The following is a 21,466-nucleotide window of genomic DNA, read 5'->3' on the forward strand; positions in this document are numbered from 1 at the left end:
GTTGGTATGTATTGTGCACATTGGTATGTGAACTGTGGTCATTATAGTAGGCCTAGCACAGTACTGTGTGGAGTAATACAGGCATTGCACAAAGCATTTGTGAACATTTTAGTTTGCATTGCACCTTAATACTCTATCTGTAAATACCAGTTGAACCAGACTGTTTGCAACTTTGGCGTCATATTTGATGCGTAAACAAGGTTTTGATCACAACTATGGCATTGCTTATTACCCTCCATTAACTTGAGCTTGTTCAAAACACTGCTGCCTGTTTCCAAACTTGCACAAACTCCTGCTTGTCCATCACCCCTGTGTTGCTGACCTATATTGATTCAGGATTAAGAAGTGCTGTGATTTTAAAATTCTCATCCTTGTTTCCAAATCCCTCCACAGCTTTGTCCTTCCCTGCCTCTATAATCTCCTCCGGCTGCACCACCGCCTGAGATATTTGCGCTCCTTTAATTCTGGTCTCCTGATCTCTGCAACCATGCATTAGTTGCAAAGGTCCTAGGCTCTGGAATCCCCCCCCTAAACTTCTCTAACACTCTTTCCTCCTTTAAGACACTTCTAAAAGCTTACCTTTTCAGCCAATCATTTGGTCATTTTCCCTTATATCTGCTTAAGTGACTGTTAAATTTTGCTTTTTAACGCTCTGTGAAATGGCTTGAGACTTTTTTATGTTAAAGATGCTACATAAGATACAAGTTGGTTTTGCACAAGCATTTGACTGTATGTAATATATTTAAAAAGTAGATTTCTGCACTGCTCAGTAAAATTGTTCTTTGTGCAGGTTCTCAGAACACAGGTCGAAGCTCACCACCCCCAGGATATGTACCAGAGCGACAACAGCGAATTGCTCGCCAAGGATCCTACACCAGCATTCACAGTGAAGGGGAATTCATCCCTGAGAACATGGAACAATGTGTGAGTAAAGATTTTGCTCGGTAATGTTCCCAAAAATGTACAAAACAAAAATTAGGATTTTAAATAAGGAAGTAACAGCAAAGTTTCTGTCTATACACCTTTGAAGAGGCTACTTTGGAGCATTTGCATCCAGGGATACCAGCTGTGTTTACATTATCCAGCACTGAACTGCCAGCCCATTTAGATGTTTGAGTTGAATTGAAGTTTTGATGTACATACCCATGACCAGAGGATGGAGAAGAGTATTGGCAACTCTTCCAGACTATCTTGTCACAATTTCTAGCTGTACATTTTTTGACCACACCAATGGATTTTGTCAAGCTGAGTCGAGTTGTCTCTTCTCATTTTCTTAAACCAAATTTATCTGTCAGTGTGTTAGCGCCAAGACAAAGCCTGATCTCTCAGATCAGAAGTAGTCGTCTGGTGGAGGGTATGGCTCTGGAGGCCACATCTGTACAAATAAGTCACTGCAGACGTAAATCAAGGGGTTGGGTAGTGTGGGATGACACTGAGCCTAATAAACGAGGCATGTTCTAGGTTTGATCTCCAACCTTCACTGCTGTCATTCTCAGCCAGTATGTTACCTGCCCGATCGTGAACTCCATCCCATGCCCCCTTATTTCCCTCATGATTCCAGGATAAACTGTTTCCTGGGTTCAAATTGTCATCACCTGTAAAAATAATAAGCCAAGTCTTTCTGGAAAGATGTTGGTGAGTTAATGATGCAGTTCATTATGAATGTACCATCGGCCAATTGCTGATTAATTTATGCGCTCTAAGTTTGCTGTACACAAACAGCATCTCACCCTTACTTCCCTCTTATCTTTAAGAATCTGCTGGATTTGCACATTAAATGTCCACTGAACTTGTTGCAGAGTATTGGGCTCATAATTAACAGCATTAGTAACATTTAACCTCATCATAATTGGTGAATACAATGCCAGTCAATCTCTTTGGCACAGGGAATAATTTAAACTGTTGAAACTCATTCCTTTAGATATGCAATTGTTGTTGGATTCTCCTTTATAAGCAGATATCAGACAGGTGGCCCACAGCTGCACATTGCAGATAATTTTCAATTATTTTACCAACCTCAATCCTTTTCTTCTATTGAACCCTGTTGACTTAATGCCATTTAACGTATAGTTTAAAACATTTATTCTCCGTGTCCTGGACAACACATCCCTCAATTGACATCACAAAAAATTCTCTGTTCATTGTCACTGCTGTTTGTGAGAGTTTGCTGCATTTCCTACATTACAACAGTGACTACACTTCAGAAGCACTATATTGACTGGAAAGCACTTTGTGGTCCAGTGGTCTTGAAAGACACTTTTATGAATGCAAATATTTATTTATCCTTTTCATTCCAAATCTCATTCATAACTTTTCACTCGCTGTCATTACATCTAGTTTCCTATTTCTTAACCCAATTTTCCAACCTATGTGGATTGCACAGCAACAGATTGTTTGCACCCTCCTCCCCCAATCTTGGTGCCATTGGTAGATTTTGACAGTTTTATTTCTATGCCACCTCCAAATCATTGATCTAAAGCATGATGTGTTAAAACTGATTCTTGGGACATCCCAATTCCTGTCACTCCAACACGGCCTGATTCACAAGAAGATAGAGAGCAGTTGTATTAAAATAGCATCAATTGGAACTTCATGACCATTTGCAAGATACTCTACAACAGGGGACCCAGCCTTTTTTCCTTACTATTCATTCTTGAGATGTGATTGTAACTGGCAAGGCCTACATTTATTGCCCATCTTCAGCTGCCCTTGAGAAGATGGTGGTGAGCTGCCTTCTTAAACTGCTGCAGTCCATGTGGTGTAGGTATACCCACAGTGCTATCTGTAGTGGATTGCTGTGCCATTTCTGGTTAAGAGTTAACCATATTTCTATGGATTTGAAGTCACTTTCAAGCCTCTGTCTCACTTGATGCATCCAGGTGCCTCGCTAACTATCAACATTTTCTTTAATGTAAAAGTAAAATAGTGCAGATGCTGGAAATCTGAAACAAAACAGAAAATGCTGGAAAAACTCAGCAGGCCTAACAGCATCTGCGGGGAGAAAGACAGAGTTAACGTTTTGAGTCCGTGTGATTCTTCTTCAGAACTAAAGAGAAGCAAAAATGTGATGGAATTTATACTGTTTAAGGGGGGGTAGAGTAGACGAAGGCCAGCGATAGGTGGGGGCAAAGGAGAGATTGCCAATGATGTCATGAACAAAAAGACAAAGGGGTGTTAATGGAGTGGTACTGGCTAAAGGAGGTGCTGATGGTGGCATTGAGGTCAGAAAGTAGAATGTGATAATAGGGATCTTCATTTTATTCATTATTCAATATTCGTTTTCATTTTTTATCCTTTTATTTATTCTCATGTTTATTCATTGTTTTACCCCCACCTTTTATCCTACTTTCAATCGTTTTTTCCTACCATTGTCCCCTCCCCTCCCCCCACCCCCACAAGGGTCATCTGTCACTTGTTTATGTTATTCTTTCCAGAGTGCTTACCTTTGTCCTGCTGTTATCACATTCTGCTTTCTGACCTTAATGCCGCCATCAGCACCTCCTTTAGCCAGTACCATTATCGTTAACACCACTTTGTCCTTTTGTTCATGACATCTTTGGCAATCTCTCCTTTGCCCCCACCTATCGCTGGCCTTTTATCCAGCTTCACCTGCTCCACCCCCATTAAACAGTATAAATTTCATCACATTTTTATTTCTCTATAGCTCTGAAGAAGAGTCATACGGACTCAACGTTAACTCTGTTTCTCTCTCCACAGATGCTGTTAGACCTGCTGAGTTTTTCCAGCATTTTGTTTTTGGATCAAACATTTTCATGCCTTTTCTAACTTATGGACCAATCTCCTACATAAGGTTGTCAACTCTGGTTGGGTGCACCTACCTCTCCCAGTAAATGCACTGTGGCGACTTCAGTGTGATGCCCTGTAATGACAAAGTGGCAGCAAGCAGTTGCACGGCGAGCTGATACCGTGATGACAGTACTTCATGTCAGTGCACACTGGCCAGTCACAGACTGTGTGGAGTATGTTGTGTCCTGCTTGCAGCAGGTTTCTACGGAGATCAGTCGTACTATACATTAAAACATGAGGGAGAAGTGTTCCTTGAAGACTGGACCAGTGAAAGAGCAGCTTCTGATGCCTCTTGAACAGCGGCCAGGAGTGTTCAGGACTTGCTTTCACACTACTGAGTGAGTGAATCATTCCAGCTGGGCCTCTGTCTGACATTAGACACTTGCAATTCCACAGAGTTCAATCCTGAAGTTTTGCAAATATATTCCCTTCTCTTAATTTCCTTCTGTAACCCATAATTGAGAGCTCAGGCAGACAGACCACCTGTCCCCAGGCCTGTGCCTGTGGTGTAGATGTGGATGTGCCAGAGCAGACCTTGGTGACTCATCCTCTGTCAATTACCTCATTGACAGTGGGACAGCACCTCCCCTTCATTCAGCACATACACACAATTTTCTTTCTCTCTTCCTACATAAATCATTTAGTCTGCTTGGACCTGCTCCCAAAATCCCACTAATCCCCTTTTATTTAAGGATAGATCTTGCATTTATAATGTGCATTTCACAGCCTCAAGATGTTCCAAAGCACTTTAAAGTCAAAGAAGCACATTTGAACTAATTTTACATTGTTGTTGTAATGAAGAAAATGCAGCAGCCAATTTGTGCACAGCAAGATCCCATAAACAGTAATACGACTATCTGTTTCACTGATGTTGGTCGAGGGATAAATATTGGCCAGGACACTAGGGCAGATAGAGCTTTAATGTGTTATCCAGCAGATTGTTCCTCCCATGGTACAGTGGCAGGGAGGGGGTCGGTGCGAATGGGGCGGGGGGGCTTTTTCCATCACATGACATTGATTTATAGTGCTCAGTGTTACATTTCAGTGAAATTGAGACTACCAACCTGCACTAATATAGGCTTATCACATCTTCAGGATATCCTGGAATTAAAAGTCTGATGAACACGAAACCATTGTCATAAAAACCCATCTGGCTCCCTTCCCTTCTTCCACCACCACCACCACCACTCTTTCCCCTCCTCCCTTCTTCCCTTTTTTCCCTAACCCCTCTTTCCCCCTCACTCCCCTCTTCCCACTTTAGGGAAGGAAATCTGCTGTCCTTACCTGGTCTGGCCTACATGTGGCTCCAGACTCTCAGCAATGTGGCTGACTCTTAAATGCCCTCTGAATAAGGGCAATTGAGGATGAGCAATAAATGCAGGCCTAGCTAGCAATGCCCTAATCCCATGATTGAATAAAAAAATCATCCAATGCCCACTTGAATGCCTCATTCGAACCTGCCTCCATCACACTTTCAGGCGTGCATTCCAAACCCTAACTATGCTCTGTGTGAAAAGTATTTTCTCACCTCGCATTTGCTTTTTTTGCAAAACACTGTGCCCTCTGGTTTTTGATCTGTTTACAAGCGGGAACAGTTTCTACCTATCTACTCTGTCCCGATTCCTCATGATTTTGGAAACTATTATCAAGTCTTCTCTTAGCCTTCTCCTCTCCAAGGAAATCAGTCCCAACTTCTCCAGTCTTTCCTCATAACTGAAGTGTCTCGTCCCTGGAACCATTCTCGTAAACCTTTCTCCAATGCGCTCAAATCCTTCCTTTGGTGTGATGCCCAGAACTGTACACAATACTCAAACTGAGATCTAACCAGTGTCTTATATAACCTCCCTGCTCTTATACTCTATGCCCCTATTAATGAAGCCTAGAATACTGCACGCTTTAGAAACAGCTCACTCTATCTGTCCTGCTACCTTTACTTATGTGCATATACACCCAGGTGAGGAGCCAGGGAGGCTGCAGAAGGATTTGGACAGGTTAGGAGAATGGGCAAAGAAGTGGCAGATGGAATACAACGTGGGGAAGTGTGAGGTCATGCACTTTGGTAGGAAGAATAGAGGCATAGACTATTTTCTAAATGGGGAGATAATTCAGAAATCAGGAGTGCAAAAGGACGTGGGAGTCCTAGTCCAGGATTCTCTTAAGGTTAACTTGCAGGTTGAGTCGGTAGTTAGGAAGGCAAATGCAATGTTGGCATTTATTTTGAGAAGACTAGAATATAAAAGCAGGGATGTGCTGCTGAGGCTTTATAAGGCTCTGGTCAGACCACATTTAGAATATTGTGAGCAATTTTGGGCCTCGTATCTCAGGAAGAATGTGCTGGCCCTGGAGAGGGTCCAGAGGAGGTCCATGAGAATGATCCCAGGAATGAAAGGCTTAACATATGAGGAATGTTTAAGGCCTCTGGGTCTATACTCGATGGAGTTTAGAAGGATGAGGGGGGATCTGATTGAAACTTACAGAATACTGAAAGGCCTGGATAGAGTGGATGTGTTTCCATTAGTAAGAGAGAACAGACCCGAGGGCACAGCCTCAGAGTAAAGGGAAGACCTTTTAGAACAGAGATGAGGAGAAACTTCTTTAGCCAGAGAGTGGTGAATCTATGGAATTCATTGCCACAGAAGGCAGTGGAGGCCAGGTCATTGAGTGTATTTAAGACGGAGATAGATAGGTTCTTGATTGGTAAGGGGATCAAAGATTACGAGGAGAAGTTGGGAGAATGGAGTTGAGAACCTTATCAGCCATGATTGAATGGCGGAACAGACTCGATGGGCTGAATGGCCTAATTTCTGCTCCTATGTCTTATGGTCTTATGGTCTCAGCTCCTGCACACCCTTTGGAATAGTATCCTTTATTTTATACTGTCCCTCCATTTGGTTGCCAACCTACACTCTGCAAAATCCCAGACGCAGCAAATCAGATTTATTTTGTTTGGTGGCATTGTTGAGGGAAGGTTATTGAGTCGGGTGCTAGGAGTACTCTTCCAGTAGCACCATGGGATATCTTGTGCATTACTGAGGGTGTACTACATTGCCAACTGCTGTGATAAACTAACCTGGAGAGTCCTTTTCTGTTGCACATGCCGAACAAGAGTGAAGCAATTAGTTTAAATGCTATTGTAAACTTGGAGCAATCATCATCTGTAAAGAAAACACGTTAATGTTTTAGTTGTAACCCCTCATCAGAACTAAACACCAAGCATCATTTTAGTAAAGCTAAGGGAAGTTGGAGCGAGAGGAAAATATACTGCAGAGAGGAATTTTTTCAGATTCAATGAGTTGCAGACTATAATAATGAACTGTCAAGGCAATGGAAAAATGGGAATATATTTTAAGTTTTGTCCCTATTTTAAACAAATACAGTCACTGGAGCATTCACACTAGAATGTTTCCAGCAATATTTCACTGAACGTGGTTCTGAGGGAGCTGTCTGATGAAATCCCATTGAACTCTTCAAATAGCTTTGAGACAGAGGGTGGCAGTTTAGCTTTAGTATTCTCACTAAGTGGGTTCGTAGCCCACAGGCGTATATTGGTTGTTCCGTTGTGAGTTCTGGGGGGGAAAAATGTATTAAATTTATTGTGTAGATTTGAAAGATGCACTCCCAGTTGTGGTTTGATTAGGTCACATTCTTTTTTCTTGAATGGAAGAGTGTAGGAGCTTGGTATCCCCAGACAAGAACCTTTCAGACTTGCTGTTTCCTTTTGAATGTGTGAATTCTTCATACTGGGCAAAGAGTTTTCATATCTTGCATAGTTTTATTCAATGTATTCGTTTCATTGACTATATCTGCGAGGTAAACCAGCTTAGCCAGCTACATGTCGTCACTTAGTACCTCGGCAAGTTCAGGTTTTTTAATCGGCTAAGGTATGTGCTTCGTCCCTGAAATTAAATATATAGGCAAACATCCTGCCTCAAGCTAGCCAATCCACCTGTGTGCAAAGGCACAGAATTGTGCTTGGCATCCAGTTCCCCTCAAGGTGCAGCAGAACACCTTAAGTTGTTGCTTTGGATTTAATTAAATTAGCTAGTATTGCTACTCTGTTGAGAACATAGTGAAGTTCTGGTTCAGTATCTTACACAGCAAGTGCTTCTTGTGTAAAATGTCTTCAAATAGCACAAGGTAGAGCAGCTTTTATTTTTGCTCAACACCAGAATTCCTTCCTGTGATAGCTGCAGCCTCATTGATGCAGAGCCCAGTAGTAGTTGGTCCAGCTGATTTTTTCCTAACATCATGAAATCATCCAACTCTTCAGAAATATTGCCTTGAGCTCTTTGTAAAACAATGAGTTTACTCTTATTTCCGTATTCCAAAAGTACTGATGACGGGCAAGTAAATAGGATATTTTAGAATGCCCATGGATTCATCAAGTTGTTTAGCAAAGTCATTCACAATCATTGTGCTATAAAATTATCTCTTCTGACATTAAATCAATCTGTCAGTCAACATTGGTACTTTCTTCCAGTTCCTTGGCCTTCTGCGTTCCAAACGTTCCCCTTACAATTTCATTGGCATACGGCATTATCAACTCCTCAGCAATTGTGTGTGTTTTGGTTTGCTGTAGCCATCTCTGTAGGATGGGATTATAAACTATTCATCAACGGTACTTGTAGATTTCATTACTGCTTCAGCACTGAACATTCCCTAGCCATTTGCTCAGAAAACGAATGTTGCTTGTCCTTTTACATTTTATGCTTGGTAGTTTAATGTCTTAGTAACCTGGAGGGTTTCAGGGATTCATAGACTAATAATTGTGCACAAATTATATTCTGCTGTTGATGTATGCAATCAGACTGGGCTAAAATTCCAGGTGGGCATCATCTAGTTCCAAAACAAAACACTTGGTACAGAACCCCAACACAGTGGTGAAAGCCAGTGATTCGAATTAATCACAGCTGTAATGGCGAATGGGATATGAGAGAAATGGAGAAATAAACAGGTCCTGAGTGACTTTACACATATTGCCTCATCACCATAAATTCTTTAGTGATAAAGGCAGCCCATCTCCCCTTTCCTCCTCCGTACCCCTTCAAAGTAGTGATATCAACTGAAAGGAGACAAGCATCCAGACTAGGCCTATCCATCTGTCAGAAAAGCATGTGGTTGTGAATATAAAACTCGGTTTGAGGAAACTGTGAAAACACCTTGAGCTATGAACACAGGCTGAAGACATCAAAGGATAGAATCATGCTGCACCCTGATTATTACAGCTTTGCCGCAGGCCAGGAGAATCTTTCCTTGCACTTCATATTTCTTACTGAGATAAACCCGTAGAAGCCAATGATACGCAGAGAAACTCATCCGACACATTACAAAAAGTGAGAACCTATGCATGTGCAATCTTTCTGTCTGAGACTATTCCAATCCTCTCAATACACACAGGAACATAGGAGACTACTGATGGGAGAAATAACGTGGGCAACTATTAAAGGATCAAATTGCAGATCTCTGGTGGAGAAACCCCGTAGTAGTGAACCCAACTGAAAGTAAAGAGAAGGACTGAAAGAGGAAATGAGGGGTAAAGTGAGTGAGAACCAATTAGTGGATGCGTAAAAGGGAACCTAAAAGCCTTTTGTAAATATATAAATAGAAAAGGATAGTCAGAGGAAGGGTGGGGTTGTTTTGGGATCAAAAATGAGATCTTTGGAGCAGAAGGCATGGTTGAATGCAGGGCACTAAATAAGTACCCTGCACAAATCTTCACTAAAGGATTGATGCTACTAATGTCATAGTTAAGGAAGAGGATAAAAATAAAGTGGAGATACTTAAAAGATTGGTAGCACTCAAAAGTAGAAAAGTCAGCCTGTCCAACTGCGATGCTGGGTTGTTGAGGGAAGTAAAAGGGAGATTGCAGAGGCACTGGTCACAATTTTCCAATCCTCCTTGAATGTGGGAGCAGAGCCAAAGGATCGGAGGATTGTAATTTTTTTGCACACTGTCAAAAAAGGGGAGAGGAATAAACCTGCCAACTACAGACCAGTTGGCCCAACATCAATGGTGGGAGAACTTCTAAAAACAGTAATTTGAGACAAAATTAATTTTTGCTTGGAAAAATATGGATTCATAAATGGGAATCGGCATGAATTTATTCAAAGCAAATTGTGTTCGAGTTCTTTGAAATAATGGAAATAATGGAGAGGATTGATGAAGATAGTATGTTTGATTTTGTGTATGAACTTTCAAAAGGTGTTCCATAAAGTATCGCAGCATAGACTAGTTCACAAAGTTAAAGTCCATGGGATTAAAAAGGCAGTGGCAGGGCATATAAAATTGGCGAATGGAGTGAAAGCAGAGAGCAGCGATGACTGGAGGGAATTATACATTGGTTTTCCTCAGGATTGTAATGGACCACTGCTGCTTTTGATATGCATTAATGACCTGGACTTGGATATATAAGGCATAATTTTAATGTTTACAGATGTTGCAAAACTCAAATGTATTAAAATGTGAACATGACTGCAGACTTCCAGAAGACATAGACAATGAAATATACAGTCATGCGACAAATTATTTTAATGCGGAGAAGAATGAAATGATGCATTTAAGGCAGGAAGAATAGGCAATATAAACCAAATGGCACAATTTTGAAGATGGTCTAGAAACAGATCTAGAGTACACCAAATGATCGTAATAATGTTTATGGTTCAGTTTTTCCCATCACCAGCTCTAGACTCGTGTTTTGTTTCTTTATTTGTCCCATTACCATCCCCTTTTACTTTGCACCATCCTCCCTTTTGTCATGAAATCTCTCCTGCCTTCCACCCTATCAGAGACCTTTGCAGTTGTTTTTCCTCTCCTTTTCCCTTCCCCTGTCTCTTACTTTTCTGAAAACTGATACATTCCTAACTTTCTCCATTTCTGACTAAAGATTATCAACCTGAAATGTTAATCCTGTTTCACAGTCCACAGCTGCTGCAGACTTGCTGAATATTTTCAGTATTTAACTTTTTTTATCTCTTGCTTTCTAAATTGTTCTGTTTTTCTCGGTGAGTCTGTTTCTGAGCCTCCCTTGCCTTAGTCTGAAGGCCTGGAAGAATGGGAGTAATGGTGCCAATTTTACCCAAACATCTAAACGATCCAAAGGAAATGTAGCTTTTGCTGCGTCCTCTGAAAATCTGCTTTTTTAAACCTTTATTTATAAAACGAACTTTAGCCCCTTGGTAGCTTATTGATAAGTTTCATAGTATCACACATCAGCTATGCTGATTAATGCATCTAATATTGAGGTTTATCTCTCAAATTTTTCAGCCTTAAGGTTTTGGAGCCTTAAATACTAGCTTATAATTTGTCTGCAAAATAGATCATTCAGAAAATTTATTACTGAGGATGTCTCATGTTGTTATAGTATCAATGCAGGAATTCTTGTTAAACGTGGGCTTGAATTACCACCCTGGCCTTTCAAGTTTTGGTCTTCATTTTAATCATTGTTGCCAAAAAGCCAACAGACCCTTGTCTAACAAATCTCCCAAACAATTTTAACCCTGGCATATCTTGTTGGATTTCCCTACATGTGCCACTGCTATCAGTGGAGATGAAACTGGAATTTAAATTTTAAGCAGAATTTATATAGTAGTTGGAGAAAAATTAAACTAATGGCAATGTGACATTCCCTTTAGATCTATGAACCCCAGAGCAGTACTGAGAACTCCATGTCGGGCAGCTGCCAGTCCTTAGATAGGAGAGCAGACAGGTGAGTGTGAGCACTCTTTATCTAATTTCGTAAGCCTTTGAAATAATGAGTCGTGTTATTGAAAGTGACTTCCAAATAATGTGCTGCATTGGTGGGGGTGGAATGGAGACATTGCAGGTGATCTCAGCATTCTGAATTAGGAAAGGGAAAATCAGCCAGCATTTCCCCTTCTAATCACTGTTGGTAAGTTCTGAGGTTTGGACCCAGCTGTAATTCTTGACCCCCTCTCCTCCCCCCCCCCCGGCTTGCTCCCATGTTGAAATACCCTCCTGACGATCACTGTTTAGGTTCCCTGATATTTGAGCAAAGTGTCAGAAACCAATAAGTGCCACTGAACTTTATTCTAGCGAGAATCAAGGGAAGAAAAAACTAACAGAGAAAATAAGGATGGAAACAAGGCTACGGAGCAAGAGCTGGCAAAGATGCAGCCTGATGGCGGCTTCTGTGTCATAAGTTTTCTGTGCTGCTTATGTATTCCGAGAACCTTTCTGTGAGCAGTTCAAAAATGACAACTCTCATACTTTTTCCATAAGCAAAATTTTTCAATTCTGCAACTTAGTAACACTAGGAGTTGTCTCTTCTGATTAATGCCAACCAGCAGGCTGACTGGGCAGTCCCAACTGTGAGTTTGACCATGACCACAATCCATGCCACCTTACATTTGTCTGTCTCAGTGGATAGCAATGTTGGTCAATGGCAGTACAGCAAAAGCGAGTGCCATATATTGCATCTCCAGGGCTCTCACTCATGGCCACAACTTGCAAACCAAACTTGCCTAGTTCTGCTTTCAAGCAAAAGCCAGCAAGGATTTTGCATTGACATCAGTATTAGATTGAGCAACAGCACAGATCAGAGGTCAGCCACTGCATGTGGCTGATATTGCTAACATTTCTTTTTAAATTTCCAGTCCATCATATCGGAAGTCTCGTATGTCCAGAGCGCAGAGCTACCCTGACAACAGACAGCTGTACCTGGGTAGGTTTGAAAGTCATCTCATGAATTTGCTGCTTTTTGATTTTACAGTAAAAGTATACAACATTTTTTTCATTGTTTTTCATTGTCTCTTCAAAAGATTCCACTGTAGCTAGAGTGGAACAGATTAAGTGAAAGTTGCTTGTGGTTAGCATCATGCATTTTTACAATGTCCTTTTCACTTCTGAGATCTTGGTTTGAACCTACTGCAACATAGTCACAAATGTGGCTGTTATTGGACAAGGAAGTCACATTGGGAGTAATGTGCAAGTAGTTGTCTGTCCTTTTAAAGACGTTAAGAGACTTTGGCAGAGTGCAGAGAGGAGTACAGCAGCAAAAAAAATATATAAAGCCTTTAACATAACAAAATGCCCTTAAGGTTATAGAGGAAAAATTAACAATAAGCCCCGCAAGATGATGAAGGGTCAGTTGTCCAAAAGCTTGGTCAAAGAGAGAGTTTTAAAGACCGTCTTAAAGGAGGAAAGAGGGGTGGAGGAGTTTAGGGAGGGAATTCCAGAGCTTGGGGCCTTGGCAGTTGAAGGTATGATTAAAATTGGTGATGCTCAAGGGGCCAGAATTAGATGAGCACTGATATCTCTGAGGGTTGTAGGAGAGTACGGAGAGATTTGAAAACAAGTGTGAGAATTTTAAAATTGAGGTGTTTTTTAACTGTCTGATGTAGAGCCAATGTAAATCAGCAAGCATGAAGTCCGGGTGAATGGGACTTGGTGTGTGAAGGACATAGGCAGCAGAATTTTGGATGACCTCAAGTTTACAGAGGTTAGTATATGGGAGCCTGGCCAGGAGTGCATTGGAATAGTCAAGTCTAGAGGTAATAAAAGCATGGATTCATCCTACATCTAACCTATGCTGTATCCTTTGAGAAATGCTTGCTGGTGAAGTGTTGAGGAAACTTTGCCCTACATCTGGACTGGGAGTGCTCGATCCTGGATAGTTTTCCATTTCCTAGCATGTATAACACAGCTGTTCACAACATTGTGATAAGAACTAGACTTCATTTGATGCTGAATAGTCACTGACATTGAATGGCTAAACTGACACTGGTCTGAAGAGGTTTTTAGTGCCTTTTGGTGCCAAAAGTCTACCATGGCTGATAGGCAGCAAATTGCAAATCAAGGACATGCACAAATTCTACCCAGCCAAACTAAAGAGTGCACAAACTTCACTATGGCTCTGCATTAGTTACAGATTTGACTACAGGCCCTGCCTTACAGGGAAATCCACAAAGGAGACAAACAGTCTCTACAGTCTCCAGCCAGAAGTGCTGAGTGGTTGATGCATCTCAGCCTCGTCCGGAGGTCCCCAGCGTCACAGATGCCAGTCTTCAGCCAATTAGATTCACTCCACATGATTTCAAGAAACGGCTGAAGGCACTGGATACCGCAAAGGCCATGGGGCCTGACTGTATTCTGGCAACAGTACTGAAGGCTTGTGCTCCAGAACTTGCTGCACCCCTAGCCAAGCTGTTCCAGTGCAGCAACAACACTGGCATCTACCCAGCTATGTGGAAAATTGCCCAGGCATGTCCTGTACAGAAAAAGCAGGACAAATCCAAACTGGCCAGTTACCACCCCACTCTCTATCTGTAAAGTAATGGAAGGGATCATCAACAGTGCTTTCAAGCAGCACTTGCTTAGCAATAACCTGCGCAATGATGCCAATTTGGGTTCCATCAGGGCCACTCGGCCCCTGACCTCATTACAGCCTTGGTTCAAACATGGACGAAAGAACTGAACTCATGAGGTGAGGTGATAGTGACTGCCCTTGACAATAAAAGTAGCATTTGACAGAGTGTGGCATTAAGGAGCCCTAGCAAAACTGGAATCAATGAGAATCGGGGAACACTCTTCACTAGTTGGAGTCAAAGGAAGATGGTTATGGTTGTTGGAGATCAGTCATCTCAGCTCTAGGACATCACCTCAGGCATTCCTCGGGATAGTGTCCTCGGCCCAACCACCTTCAGCTGCTTCATCAATGATCTTCCTTCCATCATAAGGTCAGAAGTGGGGATGTTCACTGATAATTGAACAACATTCAGCACCATTCGTGACTCCTCAGACACTGAAGCAGTCCATGTCCAAATGCAGCAAGACCTGAACAATATCCAGGCTTGGGCTGACAAGTGGCAAGTAACATTTGCACCACACAAGTGTCAGGCAATGACCATCTCCAACAAGAGAGAACCCAACCATCGCCCTTGACATTCAGTGGCATTACCAACACTTAATCCTCCACTATCAACTTTCTGGGAATTACCATTGACCAGAAATTGAACTGGACTAGCCATATAAATATTGTGGCTACAAGAGCAGGTCAGAGGCTTGGAATCATGCGACGAGTAACTCATCTGACTCCTCAAAGTCTGTCTACCATCTACAAGGCAAAGTCAGGAGTGTGATGGAATACTCCCAACTTGCCTGGATGAATGCAGCTCCCACAATACTCAAGAAGCTCGACACCGTCCAGAACAAAGCAGCCTGCTTGATTGGCACCACATCCACAAATATTCACTCCCTCCACCACCAACGCACAGTGGCAGCAGTGTGTGCCATCTACAAGACGCACTGCAGGAATTCACCAAGGCTCCTTCGACAGCACCTTCCAAACCCACGACCATTACTATCTAGAAGAACAAGGGCAGCAGATAGATGGGAACACCACCACCTGGAAGTTCCCCTTCAAGTAACTCACCATCTTGATTTGGAAATATATCACCGTTCCTTCACTGTTGCTGGGTCAAAATCCTGGAACTCCCTTCCTAACAGCACCGTGGGTGTACCTACACCACATGGACTGCAGCGGTTCAAGAAGGCAGCTCACCAGCCCCTTCTCAAGGACAACTAGGGACGGGCAATAAATGCTGGCCCAGCCAACGAAGCCCACATCCTGTGAATGAGTACAAAAACAGTGAGCCTTCCAATTTATGGATTTACTCGCAAGGGGTCAGAAAGGTTAGGGTGATGTATTATCAGACCCATTGAGTGAGATGCATTTATCAAAAGACCATGCAAGTAAGATTGCAGCACACAGGATTGGGCTTAGCTGTGTAAGGTTGAGTGCAATGTTCTCCACTGCTGATAGCCTCACTTTGTAGAGTGCTTCTATGAGATACTGAAGGACCTATCTACAAGGAACCATGCAGCAAGAGTCATGATAAGGTGGGAGAAAATGGACAAATGGGGAGGGGCCTTAATACTGCATTCAAGTGCAGTCATTGGGGCCCTGCATATATTCTGTATGTACCCATAACAATACATGAAAATAATTGTGACTGGACTTTGAAGAGATTTGGCTTCAAATTTTGCTAAGTCTCTTCTCATGTTTCTTTCTTTTTCAGATCGTGAGAACCATGTCTATGATAAGGCTGGAAAAGGGGGAACTTATCCCCGACAGTTCCATATGTCTGTCCACCAGAAGGATTATGGTGATGGTGAGTATAAAGCGAGGTGCACACAGAGGAGATGTCACTGGGACAGTGGGTGAAGGACAGCTTTAACGAAGGTGTGCCACCGAATCCAAATGCATGAAACTGAACCGTTTTATAACAAGCTGCAAGCACAATAGCTCTGTCAGAGTCTAACTGCAGCAGCCCCTGTATGTTCAGATTTAACACGATGGGACCAATAAAGTTTCTATATTTCCTCCCAAATTTTTGGGTTCCCTCCTTACATCTTGCTGCTCAAGATGAGGTAAGTTGCTGCTGGGTTGTACCAGTGCAGATGGAGCATCCCTTCCAGCTGTACTTTTCTATTTGGTTCAGGAAAACATCAAGTAATCTCATTCCTAATGGTGACTGGCAGTCCTACAATCATAGGATAGGCTAATGAGTAAACTATACATCTTGCCTGCCTTCTAGGTCTTCCCACAATAAGTACCATACCACTAGCAAAATGCAGAACTAGAAATAGGAAATGAATGGGAACATTCAGCAGGATGGAGAACAAAACAAAGTTAACATATTGGTTCAGTGAACCTCCATCCAGTTCTGATGAAAAGGGGATTGTGGTAAGATAGAGTGGACCAAAGGTTCATCTATAAATGTTCAAATACAAATGTTAAAATCCTAGAATTGAGGTTTTTTGTCGCTGATGCATAATCTGATTGCTACAACAACTGGCTTTTAATCTGGCTAAAGCTTGAATTTTGACTGCCTGGAATCAGATGAGTATGAAATCTCAGCACCATCTGTTCATTCAATTTTCCTTGGATCCAAATCTAAGCTCCATTGGGACAAGTGGCACAGAATGATGCTCAGAAGAAGGGGGGCAGGAGGTGACTGGCAATGTCATAGTTACAGCCCATGATTTGCTGGCATTGCAAATAGTAATATTAAACTACCATTTGTGATTTCCCCACTTACTGAGCTGTAGCTAGGTGCCACCCAGAGACTAAGCCTCCCTCTGGAGGGAAGGAGAGTAACTTAGGCTATTTGCATGTAATAATGGCCCAAGGGAGTAGCTACCCTTCTGGTTGGGATGCCCATAGGGAGATTTTAGAGGGGAAAGAGGAAACAAAAACGTAGTACTTGATTACTTCAGCTCTCTGTTCTTGCCCCTCCTCACTCCTGGTTTGTGCTAGAATATGTTTTCATGTGTCTGTTCAGCCCTTCTATTCAGCTGTGGATCAGTTGGTAGCACTCTGGGTCAGAAGGTGGGTTCAAATCCCACTCAAAAGACTTGAGCACAAAAATTAAGGCTGACATTCCAGTGCTACACTGTCGGAGGTGCCATCGTTTAGATGAAATATCAAACTGAGACCCCATCTGCCCCCTCCGGTGAATGTAAAAGATCCCATTGCACGATCTTGAAGGTGAGCAGAAGAGCTCTTCCAAGTGTCCTGTTCCTTAAACAACATTATAAAAACAGATTATCTGGTCATATTCATATTGCTGCCATTGTGGGACTTGTTTGCACATTGACTGCTGTATTTCCTATTTAACAACAGTGACAACACTTCAGAAGCACTTCATTGGCTGCAAAGCACTAGGAAATCCTGAGATCATGAAAAGTGCTACATAAATGCAAGCCTTTCTTTGACTTCTCTTCTATTACCTCACCGTTTTCTTGATGCATACAGCTTGACATTGAATGTGGGTTCCCAATCACACAGACGCTTTCAGTAAGTTTCACAGATTTAACAGTCAGGAGTGGTACTGCACCTTCCCCCCTGTCACCAAGGTAAAACCAGTTGTAGCAGCACCACTGCCTCCCTGACTGAGATCAGCCACTGCAGCCCTGTTTGTGGTAGGGGGCTGAATCATGTTGGTCATTTGCTAGCTGTACCTTCTGCGTAGCTTAACATACCAAATTTACCATTGCTCTTTTGCATTTGGAAGTGCAACTGTGCAATTTCTGCCATATTTACAAAGGATCAAGCGTGGAGTTAATGGACAGTGTTCTTAAACTAGAACCTAACTATTTGCTCCATGACCAAAAGCTGTTGAGGCCAATTTTAGCCATACCACTGCTGACCTGAAGGTACAGTATTAGGAGGTTTGTCCAGTAAGTAACTGTGCCACACAATTCGGGGGTATCTGAGCTTTGATTACTGGCTTATACTGAGTTTGGAGATTGCAGCTGAGGCAGCAGTTCAGTTACTACAGCTGACCAGAGTTCCTGCTTCCAATCGTTATCCTGTAACACTGCTGAAAAATCAGCACTCGGAGGCACAGAATGGAGGAGAGGATCAGGATTAGCTGTGATGGCCCATTTGGGTGAATAGCCTGCCAACACTCACTCAGATGAGAATAATGGTCACTTGAACGAGATTCTGGGGAGATAAAGACAAAATCCTGTGGATGCTGGAAATCTGAAACAAAAACAAAATATGCTGGAAAAACTCAGGTCTGACAGCATGGAGAGAAAGACAGAATTAACGTTTTGAGTCCTTATGACTTCAGAGCTCTGAAGAAAAGTCATACAGACTCTAAACGTTAACTTTGTCTTTCTCTTTACAGATGCTGTCAGACCTGCTGAGTTTTTCCAGCATTTTTGTTTTTGTTTAAGGTTCTGGGGAGCACTGGCTCACGTGGAAACAATAAAGATTCAAGTGTGGAGAGAATTAACGACGGGGAATAAAAAAGACAGAAGCTCAGTCTGTGATCAGAGCACTCCCAAGACACATGCAGCTGAAGCTTGGCGTAATTCTTGCCTGCTGTTAGCTTTAGAAAAGTAAAGTCTTCACATTAGCAGCTGCATTGATAATTGTTTGTTTTATTCTTTAGGACGGAGAACCTTCCCAAGAATTCGCCGACAGCAAGGGAACCTGTTCACTCTCGTTCCCTCCAGCAGGTCGCTGAGTACAAACGGGGAGAACATGGGTTTGGCTGCTCAGTACATGGACAGCAGGGGGAGAATCCGCAGCGGGGACATCGAAAACACGCTCTCGGTGCAAGAGAGGAATGTTTCCACTAAATGTAGGTCGCCTTTTATTTTACACTATAGAATTTTGAACCTTTTGTAAGTACATCGACACCACTGAGTGCAATCAAGTCTGATTCATCTTCCATATTTTCATTGGGTGCTTCATTTCAAACAAAGCACTCTCAGCTGCGTTAAGGCAATGGCATGGGACATAGCAGGGCTTGTGAAGGGTGGGTTTAATGCATGTCAAAATATTTCTTTCCATAAAAGGTGAGCAGAAGCTGGAAACGGAATAGAATCAACAAGTTTTACAACATTGGAAGAGGCCTTTGTGCCTGTGCTGACCTTCTGAAAGAACTGTCCACTTCATCCTATTCGCCATACCTTTTCAAGTTTTATGTTTCTATCATTTATCCACTTGTTTTAAAAGCTATTATGTGTTTAATATCACCACTGTTTCTGGACAGACATTCCATGTTCCAACAACTCTTAGCATAAAAAAGTTCTTTGACATCTCACTTCATATTTTTTATTGACAAACCTGTGCTCTCTCGTACCTAGCCATTCACATGGATTTTTCCCTACTTATCTTATGACCCTTCATAATTTTGGATATTAACAGTTCTCCCCGTAATCATCCTTGTTCTGATTCAGAAGAACCTCATTGTCTGCAGTCTGTCCTCGTAACCAAAGCTCTTTATCCTTGATATCTGGTGAAGTCTCTTCTTCACCCTGTTCATGGTGTTGACAGCCTTCCAAAAGAGGAACATTCAAAATTGGACACAGTGTACCTTTGTCAATCATTGCATTATATGATCCTGCCTATGAAACAAAATATAGTTTTTTTTACTTTAAAGCTTTAGCAATTTTACCTTCCACCTTTTAAGATTTGTGTATGTGAATCCCTATGAATCTGCATTCCTCCACTCCATTTAGTTTTACCATTTAGGGTGTATTTCCTAGTTGTTTGTCCTCCATATTAAATTTAATTTGACATTTATCTGCCCAATCTATTAATCCATTTGTCTTCCTGAAGTCACTTACAAGTCCTCTTCACAGTTGAGGACTAGGGTCCTAAATCTTAACAAAGAAAATGACGAAGGTACGATGCGCAAGTTGGCTAAGATAGATTGGGGAACTTCATTAAACCTCTCCTTTGCTTAGTTGTTTAATTGTGCACCACCATCCAGGATTGGATGTGACAGGAATGCAGAGCTTTGTTCTGATCTGTTGGTTGTAGAATTCCTTTTCTGTCTATCGCATGTTATTTATGCTGCATGTATGTAGTCCTGTGTTGACACCTAACTTGTAGGTATGCCTGGTGCTCCTCCTAGCATGCTCTCCTGCACTCCTGATTGAACCAATGTTGATCCCCCATCTTGATAATGGGTGAAGGATATGCCAAGCCTTGACGTTACAGATTGTGCTTGTATATAATTCTGCTGCTGATGGCCCACAATGCTTCGTGGATGCCCAGTTTTGAACTGGGGATTTGTTCTGCATTTATCCAATTTAGCCTGGTGGTAGTGCCACACACCATGATATCCTAAGTGTAAAGATGTGACTTCAGGTACTGTGCAGTGGTCATCTCTACCAATACCATAATGGACAGGCGTAGGTTGGTGAGGACCGGGTCAAGTAGGTTTTACCCCTTTGGTTCACTCACCACCTACTGCAGAGACAGTCTGTAAGATATGTTATAAGAAATAGTAGCAGGTTTGGACCATATGGTCCATCCACCTGCTCCATCATTGAATGTAATAATAGCTAATCTTGGGTTTCAACTCCACTTTCCTGCCAATTCCCCAAGTGCCTTCATTCCCTGAGAGTCTAAATATCTGTTTAACTCGGCCTTAAATATATTAAACTTTAGAGCATCCAAGTCTCTGAAGTAGAGAGTTCCAAAGATTCAAACGCCTTGAAGAAATTTCTCCTAGTTTCAGTCCTAAATGATCATTCCCTTATTCTGAGATAGTGCCCATGAGTACCAGTTTCCCCTCTACCTTTTCAAGCCCCTTCATAATCTTGTATGCTTCAATGAGATCACCTCTCATTCTTCTAAACTCCAGAGAGTATAGAACCAATTTACTCAGCCTCTCGTCCCAGGAACCAATCCAGTGAACCTTTGTTGTACTGCCTCCAATGCAAGTATATCCTTCCTTAAATACAGAGACCAAAACTGCATACAGATTCTAGATGTGGCTGTATACAATTGTAGCAAGATCCTTAATAAAGGCCAACATGAAAGTTGCTTTCCTAATTGCTTGTTGTACCTGTATGCTAACTTTGTGCTCCTTTTATGAGTAGACCCGTTTCATCTGAACCTCAACATTTACAAGTTTCGTGCCTTTTATAAAATATTTTCCCTTTTTAATTCTTACGACCAAAATCTCTCGTTTCCTCTCATTAAACTCCATCTACCACCTTGTTACCCACTCACTTAAACTGTCTCTCTCACTTTGCAGCCTCTGTGTCCTCCCCACCGCTTACATTCCCACTTAGTTTGTATCGACAGCAAACTTAGATGCATTACTCTGTCTCTTCATCTAAGTTGATAAAGGATTTAAATAGCTGAGGCACTCCACTATTCACTGCCTGC

General features: G+C 42.1%; 1 protein-coding gene across 2 annotated transcripts in view; it reads left to right on the forward strand.

Annotated features, from left to right (window-relative positions):
- Positions 1-21,466, forward strand: part of map3k3 (mitogen-activated protein kinase kinase kinase 3) — a 136,275-nt gene that overhangs the window by 68,030 nt on the left and 46,779 nt on the right. For both annotated transcript variants that reach the window (XM_041173353.1, XM_041173354.1), the window contains exons 8-12: positions 791-924; positions 11,439-11,512; positions 12,420-12,487; positions 15,843-15,935; positions 18,729-18,920. In XM_041173353.1, coding sequence (XP_041029287.1) covers positions 791-924; positions 11,439-11,512; positions 12,420-12,487; positions 15,843-15,935; positions 18,729-18,920 — 561 coding nt within the window. The remainder of the gene's footprint in view (positions 1-790; positions 925-11,438; positions 11,513-12,419; positions 12,488-15,842; positions 15,936-18,728; positions 18,921-21,466) is intronic.

Source organism: Carcharodon carcharias, chromosome 23 (genome assembly GCF_017639515.1).
Source record: "Carcharodon carcharias isolate sCarCar2 chromosome 23, sCarCar2.pri, whole genome shotgun sequence".
Lineage (NCBI taxonomy): Eukaryota > Metazoa > Chordata > Chondrichthyes > Lamniformes > Lamnidae > Carcharodon > Carcharodon carcharias.